This window comes from Trichechus manatus, unplaced genomic scaffold, assembly GCF_000243295.1.
Source record: "Trichechus manatus latirostris isolate Lorelei unplaced genomic scaffold, TriManLat1.0 scaffold00162, whole genome shotgun sequence".
Lineage (NCBI taxonomy): Eukaryota > Metazoa > Chordata > Mammalia > Sirenia > Trichechidae > Trichechus > Trichechus manatus.
This window is the reverse complement of record NW_004444098.1, coordinates 519,464-540,805: the sequence shown is the minus strand read 5'-3', so window position 1 is coordinate 540,805 and position 21,342 is coordinate 519,464. Positions and strand designations below refer to the sequence as shown.

The following is a 21,342-nucleotide window of genomic DNA, read 5'->3' as shown; positions in this document are numbered from 1 at the left end:
ACCTCAGAAATATGAAGCTATGACTTGCCCCTCGAAACTCCTTACATTTATTAACTCATTTAACAAGGGTGGTTTACCCAGTAAGTAAGGTATGCACGGGCTTACCTGTGCTTACTTACTAATCTGTAGTGCACAATTTCACGTGGGTTTCACCACATCAAAGAAAAACAGGTGAAACTACGCACTATAGTGTATACCTTATTGGGTAATTTGGCCCTGTCATTTAATCATCTCGACAACTCTGTGAGAGGTACTATAATTAACTCCATTTTACAGATGATGAGAGGAAAGCACAAAGAGTACCCTCTCATCTGCATTCATATAGTTAGCAAGAGGCAAAGCCAGCAGGAAAAACTTAGGAATTCTGGCTCCAGAGTTCATATGATGAACCATCACATGATCGTGCCATACAAGGTGTTCTCACCAAAAGAAGATGGCACTAAATGTTCTTAGCTAATATTTAAATCAGATTTTCTCAACCACAGCACTATTGACATTTGATGTGGAATAATTCTTGGTGTGGGGACTCTTCTGTGCATAGTAGGATGTTTAACAGTCTCCCTGGCCTCTGCCTCCTCAATGTCGGTGGCACCCTCAGTTGTAACAACCAAAAATGTCTCCAGGCATTACCAAGTTCTCCTTGGAGGCAAATTGCTCTTGGATGAGAATTACTGCCCGACACTAATCTCTAATATCAATTAATGAAATGAAATCTTTGACCCCTGATCTCTTGATAGATGAGTCACTTGCGAAGAGGGGAAGCAACAGACTTCAAAATGGATGAAAACAGCTGAATTAATCAAGAAGTTGATGTCTCAGTAGAAAGCATATTTAGCAGTGATTACCTTATGGCTGACTGTACTTCAACAGCAGGAATGGTGTGGTTTTTCGAAGGGTCTGTAACCACAAACCAGAATGACACCCGCTGGGTTACATTGCAAAGTAGGACATGAGAAATTCTGCAGACAGTGGAAAGAAAAAATACATGATCAGAAAATCACACCAAATGGCATCTGATCGCCCACCCTGATGCTACTGTCATCTTAAGGGGGGTTTTAGCTGCATATGAAAAGTCATTTCCATCATTATGAAGAAATGTCTTATTAAGAAGAAAATTACATCAGAGAAAATTCTCTTTGATTTCAGGCTCATATACTTAGGGATCATTCCTTAAATAAGGAATATGCTGTAAATGAATGAATGAATGAGTACATAAATAAATGGAATTAGTGAGTGGAAAGAGTTAGGGTTTCATTCCCCGTCACCTCTTGGCTGACCGCACTCTGCTTCCCCAACACTTGGCCCCTCTCTGCCCTCAGAAGCCTTTGGATGCTTCCTTGTTAAGCTCTTTGTTGTGTCCTCACTGTTCAGCCATCCGCCTCCAGCTCCGGGCAGAATCTGTTGTCCGCTCTTGGATTCAATACTTTGTGTCAGCCTCTATCTCTGTCTCTCACCCATCCCAACATGGTGTCAGGCCCAAGAGACGCCTTGTGCACGTCCATTTGAGGAGAAAGTTCTCAAGAACAGTTTGTTTCTACCACCTTGAACAGACCTCCGAAACTGAGCGCTATAATCAGTTACCTGACAGCCGCTGAACACTGTGTTTTGTAGGCATATGCTTTTCAACCGTAAGCTAGAAATGTGACTTACTCTAATCTACTTTTACCAGTACAAATGGAAATAGAGAAATTGCATGAATGTTCAAAGAGAAGATGATCTACCTATGAATGTATGAAGGCTGAAAATTATAGGACAGTCCACATTAAATCAACGTTGCCAGTGCTATATTATAAATTATCAATCAATGGCTTACATGATTTCCCTAAGAGCTAAACTATAAAAAAAAAAAAAAGACATTAACAACTTTTTATGAAACATGCATCACATTCACTAAAATTATAATAGTAACAATAATAATTCAGTTACTTGTTTTTAAAAGACCATTCAAGTGTATCACGTTCAATATTACATGATGACAGACAATATCCTATTTTGAATACACTGGCACCGCAATCTAGAATTTCCTGGTAGAAATTATGATCATTTCTCCCTTTAAACGTAGTACAAAAATGGAGGCAACTCTTAGGCCCCTCTGCCCAGAGCCAGACGCCTGGGACCCACAGTGGGAAGGACAGACTTGAGCTTCCCGTGTTCCCCAGATTGCACGGGAGGGGGGAAGGGGGGGCGCCCTCAGGCTGCCGCTGAGATCTGTGATGTCCCAGTGTTAGTATAGTGCTGTCCTGGAGCGAAGCTGGCCACGTGACCAGAGGGGCCGACACACACACCCCCCCCCCCGACGCCGCGAGCTGTCCTTTCGCCCAGATGCCAACGGTCACCAGAACTCTGGGCGGTTCGAATCTGCCCAGTACGCAGACGTCGGAAACTTCTGGAAGCCCAATCCCTTCTCGAGCCACAGAGCCCTCCGCACTGCCCTCATGGGCAACTACCTGGGCTACTACCTGAGCTATTACCTAGACCCGCCCAAGTCCGTGTCGCCACCCCCTGCGCAGGGGCGCTCATCCTCGCCACCCAGGCCGGCCCGGGCCCTCCGCTGCACCCAATATCTCTACCCTGGGCGCTGGCGGCGGACCCGGCCGCTCCCCAAGGTTCCGCCCGGCTGGGAGCATGTCAACTTGCGGAAGGTGCTGGTGCCCAGCGCCTGGAGGAGGCGCTTCCCCAACAAGCGGCCCCTTCAAACCTTCCGTGGGCCCAACCTCTCCTGCGCCTGGAAGACCTACTTGAAGCGCAAGCCGTGGGGCGCCCACAACCCCAACCGCATCTGGAGCCCGGTGAGGGTCCAGATCGCGCCCCCGGAGCTCAGAGGGGGCCCCACCGTCTTTCAGGCCCCGGGCGCCCTCTATGCCATGCTTCCCCCGTCTGAGGAGCGCCGGGACCCCTGTGCCAAGGAGACCGTGCTACGGGCCCTCGGCCAGTGCAACAAGGGGAAGAGGAAGGTCGACGGGCCCCTGTGGTTTGAGGTCAGCCCGGAGGCCAGGCCGTCTGCCTTCAGGCCCGTGATGAGGAATGGCGTGGTCCGTGCCTTTGTGCCCAGGCGGGGCCGGCTGAACAGAGGCTTCCGCTCCTGGAGCTGCAGCATCTGCGACAAGTGGACTGTCCTTCGGCCTGCTGCCCATCGGTCCCCAGCTGCTGCCCAGCGGTTCCCTTCTGCCATTCAGCCTGCCGTGGTGAAGATGCCAGCCTCCGCTGACCCCTAAGCACATCAGCCTGCTGGCTCCCTTGGCTCCTAAGAGTCAGGGCCCTCCCAGCCACCCCATGTGACCCAAGCTCACAGCTCTTTCATCCTGCTGACCCCTGCTCCACCCTGAGGTGGGACACTGACACCAGCAGGTCACCTCCTACTGCTCCAGCCACAGGTCTGCCACCCTGACCCACCTGTCCTTACCCTGCGGAGTCCACACTGAAGAGACATGGGTGATATCAAAACCCATGCCTTCCCCAGGCCCACCCACTTCCTCCTTCCTTTTCCCTGGGCACTGAAAGGCCAGGAAGACAAGCTTCCTTCCCTACCACCCCTACTTCCCCAGTTTGAACCATTAAATATTTGTTCCTATTAAAAATCATATTAACAGTAATAATAAGAGGAGTCTTTTATTATCATAGAGATAGTCATAATCTTTCTCATCGCATACATTAAGATTTCATCTACAGTAGAGTTTCTCAATCTGGGCAATATTTATATGTTGAGCCAGATCATTTTTGGTGAGAGGGAGATGGGGGAGGGTAGGGAGCTGTCTTGTACATTGTAGAGTTTTTAGCAGCATCCCTGGCTTCTACTCAGCAAGTGCCAATAACACATCAACAGTCGTGACAAGCCAAAATGTCTCCAGGCTTTTCCAAATACCTTGGTGGGATGGGGGTGGGGGTGGGGAGATAGTTAGGAATTGAGGCAGTGGAGAAGCACTGAGGCACAGTGACCTCTACTGGCAGAAATAATCAAGTTTGTACAGTTTTAGGGAGCCCTGGTGGAGCCCTGGTGGCACAGTGGTTAAGAGCTTGGCTGCTAACCAAAACGCTTGCAGTTTGAATCCACCAGCTGCTCCTTGGAAACCCTGTGGGGCAGTCTCGCTATGAGTCAGAATCAACTTGACGGCAACAGATTTGGTGGCGCAGTGGTTAAGAGCTTGGCTGCTAAAGCAAAAGATCAGCAGCCAGGGTTTCTCAACCTCACCACTATCAATATTTGGGCAGGATAATTCTTTGTGATGGAGCTGTCCTGTGCTTTGTAGGATGTTTAGCGGCATCCCTGGCCCCTACCCACTAGATGCAAGGTACATCCGCCAGTTGCAAAAATCAAAAATGTCTCCAGACATTTCCAAATATTATTGGGAGGAGTAAGGGGACAAAATGCATCCAGGCTGAGAACCATTGGTCAAAATGTTCTCTCTGTATTATCTTTGCAATTCTTATGTAAATTTAAAATTATTTCAAATTGTATGCACACACACATACATATACAGGAGCAAAGCAGTTATTGAAAAAGCTTCCTGGGCCCAGTAAAATAAACTACAAGAGAAAAACTAGGCAATGGATTCATGAACAGTTCTTACTGGTTACACTGATAAAGCGATAACAGATACAAACATGTTTTGAAAATAATAAAGAGCTATTTTCAAATGCAAGATATTGGCCCCAATCACTTTCAGGGTGATCTTAATAATGATCTAAAATTAAAAAAAAAAATAGTTCTTTTATGTATTGAAATGCAGCAAGTATTTATTATTATGCTACCCACTGTACTAGTGTTTTTAAGTAGCACCATTTCCATCATTTCTCCAAGACTGATATTAAGAAAAAAGGTGAATAGTTTTAGCTGCTAAGGGTCTTCATCAACAGAAGAATGAACATTTGTCCTACGTGATGGTTCTGCCCAGTGAAGTAAAGTGACTCATCTAAGATTTTAAGGGGAAAAAAACAGTAACCTTGTGCTCAACAAATGTCAACCACAGAAATATAAGTGTAGAGATGTGTTTCTATTTTGTTCCGCTACAGACAGTTGAACTAGTAATTAATAATCTCACTTTTTAAATTAGTAGCTTTGTGGGTAATGGGCCAGAGGGACGCACACCCCTGCTTCTGAACGCAGGCACAAGGCAAATGCTGTATAAGAAGACAGAGACACACTCACGGGCTGGGGCTTCCTACTTGTTTGGATGATACTTTAAGAAACTGATGTCTTGGCTCCCCCAAAAGCAAGAAACTGAGGCCCAACAAGAGAGAAACTCCAGGCAATGGGAAGCTACTTCTACCATGGCCATTTCATGCCATATTCACCAGCAGAATATCCTGCCACAAGGTTAGGGTGGAAGAAGAGAGAGAAATGGGTTGGTGGGGCCACTATTATCTTGTGTCCACTGTATCCCAACAGACAGGCCCCTGGTTTAAGAGCCAGGGTGTTAAACATGCTTCATTCATTCACAAATATTTATTAAGAGCTAAATTTAATTAGCTAACATGGTTAGGGATGATTAGGAATAGAGTTCCTACTGCAAGGCCATTTAGAGTCTATGATTCCATAAATGCCAGGTGAAGGAGCTGAGTGATATTAAGGCCCTTGGAAGACCAAAGCCACAGTGTCTTAAGCCCACCAGAACATAAGGCACCAAAATGGTTTCTTATGTTCTGGTATCTTTGAGATGCCAGAATTTGCACATAAGTAGACTCTGTGCCCACCGGAAATCCGGGGTGGAAAGCAGGAGTGTGCTGTCACATTATAGGGATAGTAACTAGGGTCACATAACAATGTGTGTATAAATTTTTGTATGAGAAACTAACTTGAGCTGTAAACTTTCACATAAAGCACAATAACAAATAAATAAGAAGACTCTGTGCCCAGTCTGAGAATATACCTAGGATGGTAGGGAGTACAGATAGTACAGAGAGTGTCTACATTTCATGGGGTTTGTCCCCAATTTTTGTCAGGGGTGTCCCTAATCCTGCCCAGATTTGAACTTCATGTTTTTCAAATACAGGACACCCTTTTTAATTTTATCAGCTACAGGGGTCACCTGGAAGACTATGAACTACTTTGTCCATCTGCAACACAGTAGGTTTCTCTGGGCCCTGGAAACATGAGGGCTAGAGCCAAGTCTGTCCTGTCCTATGACCCATGTATTCCTGAAGCATGGCCCAGTGGGCACTCACTGTGGGATCGTGAAATGGATGGATGGACAAAGGGATGGATGGATGGATGGATGGACTGATGAAGGTTCACTGTTTCTGAAACTTCTCCCAGACAGACTCCCTGAGAAAGTAAATTGGGCAGGGCTTGCAGTAATAGAAAAGGGAGGAAGAAAGGAGGGAGATTACTTTCTCCAAACTTCCCTACCCAGATACAAACATTCGCAGACACTGATAACATACAAAACTCTGCAGTAAAAGAGGACCCCTGAATATAGTGTGGGGGGGTAGCAAACAGGAAGTGTAAATGTAAGGAGAGAAAGTTGGTGCTAAACAGGAAGTAAAAGAAAGAATGATGGACAGAGCTCAGTAGCTAAATAATTTATATAGCAACAAAAGGATACAAATTCCTTCCAGTTATAGTCTACCATTTAGGTACAACTAGAGTGTGACTTCTTCTATGGTCTTTTTTCCAAATGTTACTACTTAGTACATTCTCAAAAATTTGCACAGAATGAAAAACTAATCAACCAACAAGTATTTATTGAACAAAACATGTTTTGATGTAATAAAGTAAGATGAAATGCCATTCGTACAACGAATGGGAAAGCTACATTTTCAAAATTTTAAAGATAGATGGGTCTGATGAAGTTTTTTAAATTCACCTCAATAATCATTTTAAACAGCTTTTTTAAAAAAATAAAGTCATGATATTAACACACATACAAATGGCTTCTTTAAGCCAATCACTAAAAAGAGGTAGAAATGTCCACTCCCTTTCCTCAAGTGTGGTGAGCCCTGGCCTGATGTAATTCTCTCTGAGTTGGCTCCATAGTCATTTCTCATCAGTGGCGCCAGACAGAGTCAAATCATTCCAGGGGTGCTAAGAATCGGGCCCGTTTCTGGAAATCAAAAGGACTCAATAGAAGCTGGCTGCTGTTTTACAAGCACAAGACCATTAATCCCCTTACCATGGATACAATAGCGTGTTGTTCCTTTCACAAAATTTATTCTTGAACAATTAGGCAGAGGAATAAATCCATTACATACCCTACACCATTTAATGCAGAGACAATGCAATACCTAAATTACACTTCTAGCTCTCTTGCTAAAAATGATTTTAAAATATATGTATATATCCTAAAAGCCAATATTTGAGTAAACTAGGCAGATGAACTTCCTAGTTTACCTGGGAAATAAACTAAGCTTTGAACTTATAGTTTTCTCAGAAACTACTTTCAACATTTTAGAATTTCTATGCAATTGCTTTAGTATGTCTGGCCTAAATTTTAGAACTTGAATCCCGAGTACTCGACTACCACCACCATCGCCTGCCTTTGAGTCAACTCCAACTCAAGGAGACCCTATGTGTGTCACAGTAGAACTACACTCCATACAGTTTTCAATGGCTGATGTTTTTGGAAGGAGATCGCCAAGCCTTTCTTCCAAAGAGCCTCTGGGTAGACTTGAACCTCCAACCTTTCGGTTAGCAGCTGAGAGCATTAGTCATTTTTACTACCCAGGGACTACTAAGTACTCAAGTAACATGCCATAGTGAAACTAGAGCCTTCTACTATGGCTTTCATTCATTTTCCCTTTTGTTTTTAAGAAAAAAACAGCAAATAACAACAACAACAACAAAAAACCACTTGAGAGTAAGATTTCTAAATAATGTTTTCAAAGACTTGCAGCGCTTCAGTCATATTTAGACTATCGTCCCGCAATTTCTACCACAGCCAGCTTCTTGGGTGGAGGACCTGCGCAGCGTGGGACTTGATCTTATCTATCATCTTACATCAGTGCCTGGCACATAGTAGGCTTTCAGAAGAAGTTATTTAATCCTATAGATCCAACTCCACCACTCGTCTGTAGGTTTGTCATACTGTGGGAGCTTGTGTGTTGCTGTGATGCTGGAAGCTATGTCATTGGTATTTCAAATACCAGCAGGGTTACACATGGTGGACAGGTTTCAGCAGAGCTTCCAGACTAAGACAGACTAGGAAGAAGGACCTGCCAATCTACTTCTAAAAAAATTGTCAAGTGAAAACTTTATGAATAGTAGCAGAACATTGTCTGATACAGTGCCAGAAGATGAGCCCCTCAGGTTGGAAGGCACTCAAAGTACGAACGGGGAAGAGCTGCTTCCTCAATGTAGAGTCAACCTTAATAACGTGGATGAAGTAAAGCTTCTGGGACCTTCATTTGCTGATGTGGCACAACTCAATGAGAAGAAACAGCCGCAAACATCCATTAGTAATCAGAATGTGGATGGACGAAGTATGAATCACAGAAAACTGGAAGTCGTAAAAAATGAAATGGAACACATAAAGATCGATATTGTAGGCATTAGTGAGCTAAAATGGACTGGTACTGGCCATTTCGAATCAGACAATTATATGGTCTACTATGCTAGGAATGAAAAATTGAAGAAAAATGGCATTGCATTCATCATCGAAAAGAAGATTTCAAGATCTATCCTGAAGTACAACGCTATCAGTGATAGGATGATATCCATACACCTACAAAGAAGACCAGTTAATACTATTATGATTCAAATTTACATACCAACCATTAATGCCAAAGATGAAGAAATTGAAGATTTTTATCAACTTCTGCAGTCTGAAATTGATCAAACATGCAATCAAGATGCATTGATAATTACTGGTTACTGGAATGTGAAAGTTGAAACAAAGAAGAAAGACTGGCAGTTGGAAAATATGGTCTTGGTGATAGAAATGACGCCAGAGATCGCATGATAGAATTTTGCAAGATCAATGACCTATTCATTAGAAATACCTTTTTTTCACCGACATAAACTATACATGTGGACCTTGCCAGATGGAATACATATAAATGGACTACATCTGTGGAAAGACACATTGGTGAAGCACAATATCATCAGTCAGACCAAGGCCAGGGGCTGACTGCGGAATAGACCATCAATTGCTCATATGCAAGTTCAAGTTGAAGCTGAAGAAAATTAAAACAAGTCCACGAGAGTCAAAGTATGACCTTGAGTATATCCCACCTGAATTTGGAGACCATCTCAAGGATAGATTTGACATCTTGAACACTAATGATCGAAGACCAGATCAGTTGTGGGATGACATCAAGGATATCATACATGAAGAAAGCAAAAGATCATTAAAAAGACTGGAGAGAAAGAAAAGACCAAAATGGATGTCAGAAGAGACTCTGAAACTTGCTCTTGAATGTACAGTAGCTAAAGCAAATGGAAGAAATGATGAAGTAAAAGAGCTCAACAGAAGATATCAAAGGGCAGCTGGAGAAGACAAAATGAAGTATTATAATGAAATGTGCAAAGACCTAGAGTTAGAAAACAAAATGGGAAGAACACGCTTGGCATTTCTCAAGCTGAAAGAACTGAAGAAAAAATTCAAGTCTTGAGTTGCAATTTTGAAGGATTCTATGGGCAAAATACTGAACGATACAGGGAGCATCAAAAGAAGATGGAAGGAATACACAGTCACTGTACCAAAAAGAACTGGTCCACTTTCAAACATTTCAGGGGGTAGCATACGATCAAGAATCGATGCTACTGAAGGAAGAAATCCAAGCTACACTGAAGGCACGGGCAATAAACAAGACTCCAGGAATTGACAGAATACCAATAGAGATGTTTCAACACACGGATGCAACGCTGGAAGTGTCAAGAAATTTGGAAGACAGTTACCTGGCCAACTGACTGGAAGAGATCCATATTTGTGCCAATTCCAAAGAAAGGTGATCCAATAGAATGTGGAAATTATCGAACGATATCATTAATATCACACACAAGTAAAATTTTGCTGAAGATCATTCAAAAACAGTTGCAGCAGTACATTGACAGAGAACTTCCAGAAATTCAAGCCATATTCGGAAGAGGACATGGAACAAGGGATATCATTGCTGATGTCAGATGGATCTTGGCTGAAAGCAGAGAATACAGAAAGATGTTTACCTGTGTTTAATTGACTATGCAAAGGCAATCAACTGTGTGGATCATAACAAACATTGCGAAGAATGGGAATTCCAGAACACTTAATTGTGCTCGTGAGGAATCTGTACGTAGACCAAGAGGCAGTTGTTCAAACAAAACAAGGGGATATTTCATGGTTTAAAATGAGGAAAGGTGTGCGGCAGGGTTTTAACCTTTCACGATACTTATTTGCTGAGCAAATAATCTGAGAAGCTGGACTATATGAAGAAGAACGGGGCATCAGGACTAGAGGAAGACTCATTAACAATCTGCCACAAGCAGATGACACAATCTTGCTTGCTGAAACTGAAGAGAACTTGAAGCCCTTAATGATGAAGATCAAACACCACAGCCTTCAGCATGGATTACACCTCAACATAAAGAAAACAAAAATCCTCACAACTGGACCAATAAGCAACATCATGATAAATGGAGAAAATATTGAGGTTGTCAAGGATTTCATTTTACTTTGATCCACAATCAACACCCATGGAAGCAGCAGTCAAGAAATCAAACGCATTGCATTGGGCAAATTTGTTGGAAAAGACCTCTTCAAAGTGGTAAAAAGCAAAGATGTCACTTTGAGGACTAAGGTTTGCCTGACCCAAGCTAAGATATTTTCAATCACCTCATATGCATGCAAAAGCTGAACTATGAATAAAGAAGACCGAAGAATTGATGCCATTGAATTATGGTGTTGGCAAAGAATATTGAATATACCATGGATTGCCAGAATAACGAACAAATGCGTCTTGGAAGAAGTACAGCCAGAATGTTCCTTAGAAGAGAGGATGGTGACACTTTGCTTTATGTATTTTGGACATGTTATCAGGCGGGACCAGTCCCTGGAGAAAGACATCATGCTTGGTAAAATGAAGGGTCAGTGAAAAAGAGGAAGAGCCTCAACGAGATGGATTGACACAGTGGCTGCAACAATGGGCTCAGACATAGCAATGATTGTGAGGATGGCAAAGGACTGCGCAGTGTTTTGTTCTATTGTACATGGGGTCGCTATGAGTCCAAATCGACTTCACCACACCTAACAACAACAACAACGATGGATCCAAGTACAGCAATGCCGTCCAACAGGCTGGCCTCAGTAGGTCACAATCAGGAAAGAGGTTTATGTTTCTCCCACCATTCCTTTTGGTACTCTGTCCGCCCTTCCTTCCCCACACCCTGGCAGTATCTGTAGCAGACTTTTTAGCTTTCCAGTCACTTCCAGCTATTATAAAGTCCAGGCCAGTCTAATCAAAATTTTGATCAAAGGTTTGGCCCTACCTGACATGCCCAGCTCTCTGCTTCTGCCAGTTCTGGCTTGAGCAGGGCTAGGAGTGGCGGGCTCCATCCTGTACTATCCCTCCTCCCTTCCCTCTTCACATCCCTGTCCCAGCATGCCTCTTTCTGGCTCATCTCGGGATGCGAAAGGGAGCTGTAGGAGGGGATCAGACAGAGAAGAGGGCAAAGTTCTTTTCCTTAGCCAGGGACCTCTGTAGGCCCCCTCCCCTTGCTGTTAGGGGTCCTCTGTCATGGCAGGCGTCCAGTTGATCATCCATCAGGGTGCATCCGGGGGCCTCTGGGGGACCCTCTGGGCACTTCGGCACTACATCTTCTCCTGACAAGGAGCACGTGCTCTGGCTTCCATCCCGCCCTCAGCTTGCCTCCAACGAGACACCTCCAGCCTCGCTCTACCACCATGAGCCAGCTCCTTCAACAGCATCCACTTGGCCCTCAGGAAATACTCAAATGCCCCTGCTCCCAAGCTGCCCTCTCTCTCACCCTACACCACAGGCGGCTGAGGCCGGCCTTCTACCTTGAGACTTCTCCAGCAAAGACGCAGGTATACCAGCTTCTATTCCACTGTGCACTCTCAGTGACCGGGCACCATCGTATTCTCTAGAGCTCTGGGGATCGCTACTTTACTTGCAAATGATCACAGCCATTAAAAACCCTGTGGAGCACAGTTCTACTCCGACACACAGGGGATCGCCATGAGTCGGAATCAACTTGATGGCCACTGGTGTAGATATATATATATATATATAGTGTATATATATATGGGTGAGTGGGTGGGAGTGTACACATTTATTTTGGTCCCTAAATTCCACTCTTCTATCTCACACTTTATATTCACAGCCCATGAATCAGATATTGTGGGTTTGAGGGAAATCAGTTAAGAGCAACCCTCTTTGCCCGGTTCTGAATTATTTTAGAATGAAGACAAAAGAATGAAGCAGATAGGAGACCAAATTAGGAGACTAGGTTGGAGGCTATGACTTTAATTAGCAGGTAAATTGACTTCCTAACTAAAAAAAAAAAGAAACCCAGAATTAGATAGGTTTATCTATACTGAAGCAGGTTAGAGTTAAATTGGGGCAGGTCAGGATATTTAACATCCCAGATGATATACCCCCAGTAGTCCCAACGGGGCTCAGCTGTAAAGAACAAGGCAGCCTCACAGGTATGGGTGCCCCCCTGCCGAGCCTGATTCCCTACTTAGCACAGGGAGGAGCAGCTGGCTCCCAAAGAGAAAGGAACCCACGCCCACCTGCTCCTGCCAACCCAACATTCAGACAAGGCATTTCACCTCTCAAGGGAGGAGTGAGGGAAGGAGCAGAGAGAGACCAGGAGTGTTACCCTAATGGATGTTCCTCTTCATAGAAGCAAATATCACAAACAGAGAAGTAGCATTCCTCCAGAAGAATAGACACACGTGTAAAACTATTAAAAATTGTACCAAGTGCTTAATAAATAAACAAGGTGCCATGAGAGATACCAACAGAATCTATATGTATTTGCATTATTTTTGAAATGAGAGTAGAATTCTTTAGAATCTATGTATATATGTATCTAGCTATCTATCTATGCCAGAGAAATTATAGGTACCCAGTAGAAATGTAGACAGCTTAGGAGATATAACTGTATTTTTTTAAAAAATGTTTATCTTCAAATTGCCTGGTCTACAAAGAGCATGGTTGGAACATGATTTAAAGGGTAAACTGAGCTAGATTACAAAAGTTTTTTAAATGTTCAATAAAAATATGTGTCTCTTCAAAAAATTAGGTTAATAAATTATTTTCAAGACCAAATTTTGAAATAATGCACTATCTCAAATAATATGTGACTAATAAGCAGTTAGGACTTTTCACTGTTTGCTTACTCTGTTGTTTCTCTGTTGGGAACTTTTCTCATGGAGAAAGCCACCATTGCTTTGAAGAGATATTCTTCATTTGTGTCCCAGGCATACTGAAAGAGAAGAAAAACAGAAAATGAAGAGCCCTGTGGAAATTGAAGGATGAGAAGCGAAATGGTCCATTGGGTTTTAATTGGGGCCACAGTGGCACTCCCTCTCTCATACACTGAGGTCTGGTGACCATGACCTAGAACATGCCACCATAAAGTCCTGGGTAGGGCTTCTTGGACGTTCATTCTATAAGCCAAGTGCAGTGTGTTCCCATGACGTTATCTTTCTCAGAACCCGCAGCCTCGGTAGCATGTGGACATCCTCATGGCAGCCATGTATAGTCCTTCCCTTCTTCCCCTTCTCTCTTTCCTCATGAATGGACTCCCTCCAGCTTCCCTTCCTTCCTTCACATCAGTACAAGTTTTTCTGTTATTTTCTTACCTGAAACCTTGGGCGTATGCATGTGTTTGGCTCCTTCATTCTTCATTTTCAGTCAACCAGCAAACCCCAGCCTTGAAGCAAGAAGGGGCTGGCATTCTTAAAGAAGCTAGTGTAACTAAAGCAAAACCAGGAGCAGGGAGAGCGGTAAAAGCTGAGGAGAGAAGAGCAATCAGAGGGGCGGAGCAGGTGGCACGTTAGGGAGACAATGTGAGGATTCTGGTTTCACTCTGGGATGGGAAGACATCTACTACTATCCTTGCCTTTCTCCTCTTGTGTGGGGTGATAATTATAAATACTGATTCTCAAACAAAACAACAAATCTCTAAGTTACTCTGGGTAAGAAGGTTTATGACTGCGCATCTTCTTTTTCCTTAAATACCTTTATAACATATTCATTTAACTTCCTTCAATTGCCTTTTCTACTTCACTCTTTTCTCTTTTAGTCCCTCCTTAAATAACCCTACAATAAGATCTTACCATCAGGAAGAGAAAACTCAATCTCTTTATTTTTTCTCACATACAAGTGTTGAATATTCCATTTTAATGTCAACTTTAGGTACTATTAGAAGTGCTCCTTTATTCTTTTAAAGTGAACTTCTCCCTTCAGTCAAAGATTGGACAGGTTCATAAAACAAAATGAGACTAAATGGGCACACCAGCCCAGGGCCAAGGACGAGAAGGCAGGAGGGGACAGGAAAGCTGGTAACGGGTAACCCAAGGTCGAGAAGGGGAGAGTGTGGACAGGTCATGGGGGTGGCAACCAATGTCACAAAACAATATATGTGTTAATTGTTTAATGAGAAACTAATTTGGTCTGTAAACCCTCATCTAAAATACAAAAAAAAAAAAAAGAAGTTAAAAAAATAAAGTGAACTCCTCATCTCATATTATACTATGCTCATTTTTAAATACTTAACTGATTCAGAGCATAGTTGCTTGGTTTTTAATAATGCTATTTTTCCTCCAAAATTAGTTTTACTCAGCAGGAATAAGAGCAGCTCTAATCCAAATGGAAGGAGCCCTGGTGGCGCAGCGGTTAAGCACCTGGTTGCTAACCAAAAGGTCGGTGGTTTGAACTCACCCAGCAGCTCCGAGGGAGAAAGACCTGGTGATCTGCTCCCGTAAGGATGACAGCCTAAGAAACCCTATGGGGCAGTTCTACTCTGTCACATGGGGTCACTATGAGTCAAAATCGACTCGATGGCACCTAACAACAACAGTCCAATTGAAATCAATCTAATAAGTGAGAACAAACCCTGAGAGAAAATGGTCTGGTTAAAACCACCGCACAGACACCCTTCAGACAGAGCAGCCTTGTTAGCCCCCTGTGGAGATGGGGTGAGCGGGCTCACGTGCACGCGACAACCATAAGCTGATGCAGACGGTAAAAATGAAGATGCAGCTCCCGTCAGAGCATGAAGTTAAAGGTGGTTTTCAGATGTTGGGAGGAATTTGACCGGATCTTCTCCTGTCCTTTCATTGTTGTTGTTGTTGTCAGGTGCCATGGAGTCCATTCCGACTCATAGCGACCCTGTGTACAACAGAACGAAACACTGCCCGGTCCTGCACCATCCTCACGATAGTTGTTATGCTTGAGCCCGTTGTTGCAGCCACTGTGTCAATCCATCTCGTTGAGGGTCTTCCTCTTTTTCACTGACCCTCTACTTTACCAAGCATGATGTCCTTTTCCAGGGACTGATCCCTCCTGGTAACATGTCCAAAGTACATGATAACATGTCCTTTCATTGGTTCCTCTTAAAACCAAGAGCATGAGCTGGCTGGTGATCTTGGATAGGAGTCAAGTTTTGGTCACAGAACAGAGCCCCAAGCTATTTAGATTGGGAAAAGATTGCTGCTGTTCTACGTTGGGTATCGGGCCAGTGGAACCAGCTTACCCTGGGTAAGTGTTAAAAGATCGAAAGCTTGTGCATTGGAGCTAACATTTTTCTACTAGGGCATTCAAATTTTTTCAGAGACAGACTTCATGAATAAATATAAGTGAGCACATGTAGTGATGTAGAGAAAATGGACCACTGAAGAGAGGATAAGGAAAGAGATACTAAACTACACATATGCATCCTCTACAACTAAGCAATTCCACTCTCAGGTATATACCCAAGAAAAAGAAAGCATACGGCAAAGACATGAGCAAGAATGTTCATAGCAGCTTAGCTACTTTCTGTGCATATACCTGACACATAACAGGGGCTCAGTATATGTGTAAAATTGAATTGAACACATCTTTATCTCCCACATGTGGCTTCACAGAACAAGTAGCACATATTAGTTGCCTGAATTTATCCATCACTTCAGATACCTTGGTTCCTCATTGCAGTATCATGTGTGCCAAGGACCCAAATGCCCCGGTTTCTCCTTCTTTTTGTACAAACATCTCAGAACATTTAAACTATGGCTGACCCCACATTTTAGATGAGTAATCAAGTGTAACCTGAGAAAGTTACAAAACAGAGCTTATTGGTTTAACTATAAATTCACAATGCCTTACCCCCAGATTGCCTAAGAATTCCTCAGATTTCTCCATCAGCTCTCTCTCACTAACACCACAATGACTATTTCAAACCTCCTCCAAACCCAACCCGTTGCTGTCAAGTCGATTCCGATTCATAGCAGCCCTATAGGACAGAGTAGAACTGCCCCCATAGGGTTTCCAAGGCGCGCCTGGTGGATTCAAACTGCCGATCTTTTGGTTAGCAGCTGTAGCTCTTAACCACTACACCACCAGAGTTTCCTCAAACCTCCTCGGGGCCCAAACCTTTTCATCACACCTCAGTATCACTAGATACTCTTGTTCCATGATTTATAGATAATCTAAAGTCATCAGCTGAAACTCCCCCATCCTCCTGATACCAAGATGCAACACTTCCTCCATAGACACACATCCTATTCACCTCCTCCCCTGAAGTGCTAGACATGCTGTTTCTCTTCCGTCAATGGCTAGTCCCTCCACCTCGATTAAGAATGCTTCCCTTCTGCCCATCTCAGGATCTGCCTTCTGCATCTTCAACTCCCTATTAGGGTTTGTCCGTTTACTTCTAAACACACTCAAGTTTTCCCCAACAAAAAACAAAAATAGCCAAAACAAACTACTTTACTCAATCCTCCTTTCTTCTACACACTATTGTGTCTCTCCTGTCCTTCTCAGCCAAAATTCTCAAAAGAGTTTTCCATTCTTCTGTCCTCACATGTTTACTGTTATGGGCTGAATTGTGTCCCCCAAAAGGATTAGTCTTAACCCCTAGTACCTGTGAATATGACCTTATTTGGAAATATGGTTTTTGTAGATGTGGTTAGTTCAGTCAACATTAGGTCACGTTGGAGTAGGGTGGGCCCTAATCCAATGTGACTGATGTCCTTATAAAAAGAGAAGAGACACGAACAGACAGACAGACAGATGCAGAGGGAAGACGGCCATGTGAAGTCGGAGGCAGAGATTGGAGTTATGCATCCATAAGCCAAGGAATGCCTGGGACCACCAAAACTAGAAGAGGCAAGGAAAGATTTTTCCCCTGGGACCTTCTTCAGAGAGAAGCCTCCAGAACTGTGAGAGAATTCTGTTGTTTTAAGCCACCCAGTTTGTGGTACTTTGTTATGGCAGTCAGAGGAAACCAATACATTCACTGCTCACTTAATCTCAACCCGCTCCTTCATCTGCCTTCCAGCCCCACCACTCTACAGAAACTGCTCTTTCTAAAGTTACCAATGACCTCCATATTGCTTAACACAATAAACACTTTTCAGTCTTCATCTTTCTTGGCATACAACATGCTCCTGGTTGTCCCCCTGCCCCTCTGCCCACTCCTCCATCCTCTTTGCAGGTTCACCCTCTTCTATAAGGGCTTTAAGTTTTAGAAGATCTCAAGGTTCCATCCTAGACCCTCTCCTCTGATCACTTTGTATGTTCTCCCTCAGCGCTACCCCAGGCTTTCGTTACCACATCTATGCAAATGACTCATGAATGTATATCTCAAGTCAGCTCTGTCCATTGCCTATGTGTCAATGATACCTCAAACTCAACATGCCCAAAACCGAAGCCATGGTTTTCTTGTCCACATCTGGTTCCCTGGCTCATACATGGGCCACCATCCATCCAGTTGTGTAAGCAGAAACAGGGCTTCACCCTTGCCACCTCCCTCTCTCTTCCTTATCACACTGTCCCTATGGCTCTAAAATCTCTTCACCTCTCCCACTTCTCTCTCTCTCCACCAACATCACTGTCCTCTAAATGACCATCATCTCTCACCCCCACTACTCCAATTGCCTCCTAATTGGCTCCTTCCACTCTAGTCCCCTGCGATCTGCCTTCTACATTGTGACAAAAGTCTTCCAAACACTAATTCTATCATGAGATCTGTAAAAATTCCCAGTTGCTTTAAAGATAACATCAAAATCCCCTAATCCAGCCCACATATTCCTGGCCTGGCCCCTCCTTTCTCTCTAAGCTCACCATGTGTTATGGTCTACCTCACTGCCCCAGTTCCAAACACTTCAGCCTTCTTTCTGTCCCTCACTCTTACCAAGCTCCCTCACGATAAGCCTCTCCTCATGCCCTTCCTCCTTGTATCCCCTGATTCGCTTCTACTCCTACTTTAAACCTCACAGCAAGTGTCATGTCCTAAGGCTCCCCACAAGGCCAAAGTCCGCATGTACTTCTCCTTCCTGTTATTTATACTTGTCAAGCTTGCACATTTACATTTGGTTTTGTGGATATGTCATTGACAACCACCTCTCCCACTAGACTACAAGCTCCACGAGGGCAGGGACAAGCCAGATTTTGTCTGTCATTGCATCTTCAGCATCTAGCACGGTGACTGCCCCAGAGCATCCTGGGATGAGAAACCCTACATGCTGATAGGGTGGATTCTACAGTCAGATTGTCTAGGTTCAAATACTTCCTCTACCACTTGCTGACTTGTGATCTTGAGCGAGTCACTTAACTCCTTTGTGCCTCATTTTCCCCATTCATCCAATGGGAATGGACTGCCTATGCTCCCGCTCTCACAGAGTAGTCGTGAAGACTAAATGAGCCAGTAGGAGGTAAGTGCTTAGAAAGGTCCCAACTAGAAAGTAAACAAAGTTCTGTTTGGCTGTTATAATGATTATTACCCATTGAGTGAATAATAAAATCATTGGTGGATTGGCCTGAAGGCAGAACACTTCTAAGTTTCTTTGTTGTTGTTGTTAGGTGCCATGAAGTCAATTTCGACTCATGGTGACCCCGTACGACAAAGTTGAACTGCCCCATAGGGCTTCCTAGGCTGTAATTTTTATGGGAGCAGATCACCTGGTCTTTTCTCCCGCGGAGCTGTTAGGTGGATTTGAACCACCAGCCTTTTGGTTAGCAGCCAATCACTTAACCTTTGTACTAGCAAGGCTTTGTTCTAGCTTGAGGCACCTTAATTTTACCTTCCTTTGGGAAGAAAATTCACAGACCACACTAAGAAACTAAGACTAGAATTAGACAATATCGTCTTATTAATTCAACTGCCTTTACTGTTCCTATACCCACTTGGGCTCTGTGAGTACATTTTAACTTCTATTTCATAAGTATATATTTCATATTGTTACACTGAGATTTGAGAAGAATTGAAGAAACTTCAGGAAAGAATTGGAAAAAAATGTCGTGCTGTGAAAGACCTAATAAGGATAGAACCATCCCCTCTTTTCACTGATTATAAAACTGAGGCTGACAAAGCTCAAATGAATACAGTGATGAGGGCCAGACCCCAACCCAGAGCTGAGGCCCTACCTCACACCCCTGTGTCTCCACCATGCTGGCTGGAAATCTCAAGTTTGCCAAATTGTTTTTGTGTAATACAAAACTACACGTATTTTCTGGCACATACTATAGATTAAATACTTTAAGCAAAACCATTTTATTAACAATTTCTATTTTACTCTATTTTTACTTTGGTAAGGAGCGCTGGTGGTGCAGTGGTTAAGCACTCGGTTGCTAACCAAAAGGTCAGTGGTTCGAACCCACCAGCAGCTCTGTGGGAGAAAGATGTGGCAGTCTGCTTCTGTAAGATTTACAGCCTTGGAAACCCTGTGGGGCAGTTCTACTGTCCTCTAGGGTCTCTATGAGTCGGAATGGACTCAAGGGCACACAACAACAACAACATTTCTACTTTAAGGAAATATCAGATGTGAGGTCTTTAGGAATAATTGTTTCAAGTTTTACGTAACTATGCAGAGAGGCCCATTATTAGACAAAGCACAGAGTTATTAGACAACAAAATTAAAGATAAACCCGCTAGCGCTCCACTTACTGCTTTATCTCCCAGAGCTGTTTTGATACTAAGTCTCACTTTGAAAGCATTCTCCGCATCTGCCAAAAAGAAAAAAGAAAGAGCAGTGGAGAATCACAAAATCTGCTAAAGAAAGCTTGATAAATCCTAATATTTAATATAACTGAAACCAACAGCACACAGAACTACAATTAAAAAGGCCCAAATCCGCCTGAAAGTTTAAACCCAGTTATTTTAGATGTTTAAAAATGTTGCTTCCAATTCCATAAAACAGTCACAGGCTAAATGTTCAAGTCTTAACACGTCTGCAGTTTAGAGATGTAAGTTCTTTAAGTCAGTTATTTTTATGTTTCAAGGCGACGTACCTGGTTGACAGAGTTCAGCACGAATAGCAGTCACCAGGAAAAACAGAGGCCACAACATTCTTTCAGAATGAAAAACACAGGGCAAACGGGGAAAAAAAATCCACCCTCCACTTAAAGCAGCCTTAGCCATTCTGTGGCCGGATTAGAATGTCAGAGAAACAAGGCAGCCACCGCCTAGGAGGTTTAATGATTAACCCCATCGTTTGGGTTAATGCATTGACTGAAGCAGCCCATCTCCTGTCAGTTATTTACAAAAATCTGTTTGACCATCAGATTATTAGTTATCCTTTCCTAACTCTACCTCAAAAGAAGGTTTCCTCTGCTGACTCAAAGTCGGAATCATCCCCGCCCCTTCTGTTGTGGTCTGGTTACACGCCCCGTGGAAAGCAGGGAGTTCTATCTGGAGGTTTTCATTGAGATGAACTATACATCTTCTCAGGCCTAAAGTATCCGCCTCACAGATTGGCTATCGAAATTTGGGTAACGAACACCCCTCCTTTCTGTCTCTGGTGAACAAAGGCTGCCCCTCCAAGAATGGGCTCCACCTGGCTCGCACCTACGCAGGTAAACATCCCAGGGGAGCGTCCCCATTCAAACAAGGGCATGGTTTTGTTCAGCTCTAAGGTCTAGTGTGTTGTTGTTGTTAGGTGCTGTTGCGCCGCTTCTGACTCATAGCGACCCTATGTACAACAGAACGAAACATTGCCCAGTCCTTTGCCATCCTCACAATCATCGCTTTGTTTGAGCCCACTGTTGCAGCCATTACGTCAATCCATCTCGTTGAGGGTCTTCCTCTTTTTTGCTGACCCTCTACTTTACCAAGCATGATGTCCCTCTCCAGGGACTGGTCCCTCCTGATAACTTGACCAAAGTATGTGAGATGAAGTCTTGCCATTCTTGCTTCTAAGGAGCATTCTGGCTGTACTTCTTCCAAGACAGATTTGTTCGTTCTTTTGGCAGTCCATGGTA

At 43.5% G+C, this 21,342-nt stretch overlaps 1 protein-coding gene across 1 annotated transcript in view; it reads right to left on the bottom strand.

Annotated features, from left to right (window-relative positions):
- The window catches only part of CLTRN (collectrin, amino acid transport regulator), a 36,666-nt gene extending 16,163 nt beyond the window's left edge, over positions 1-20,503 (bottom strand). Inside the window, exons 1-4 of the mRNA XM_004386323.1 lie at positions 20,374-20,503; positions 20,030-20,088; positions 13,278-13,363; positions 846-959 (exon numbers count right to left, since the gene is read on the bottom strand). Of these exons, the coding sequence (XP_004386380.1) occupies positions 846-959; positions 13,278-13,363; positions 20,030-20,088; positions 20,374-20,503 (389 nt within the window). The remainder of the gene's footprint in view (positions 1-845; positions 960-13,277; positions 13,364-20,029; positions 20,089-20,373) is intronic.
- Positions 20,504-21,342: the final 839 nt, after the last annotated feature.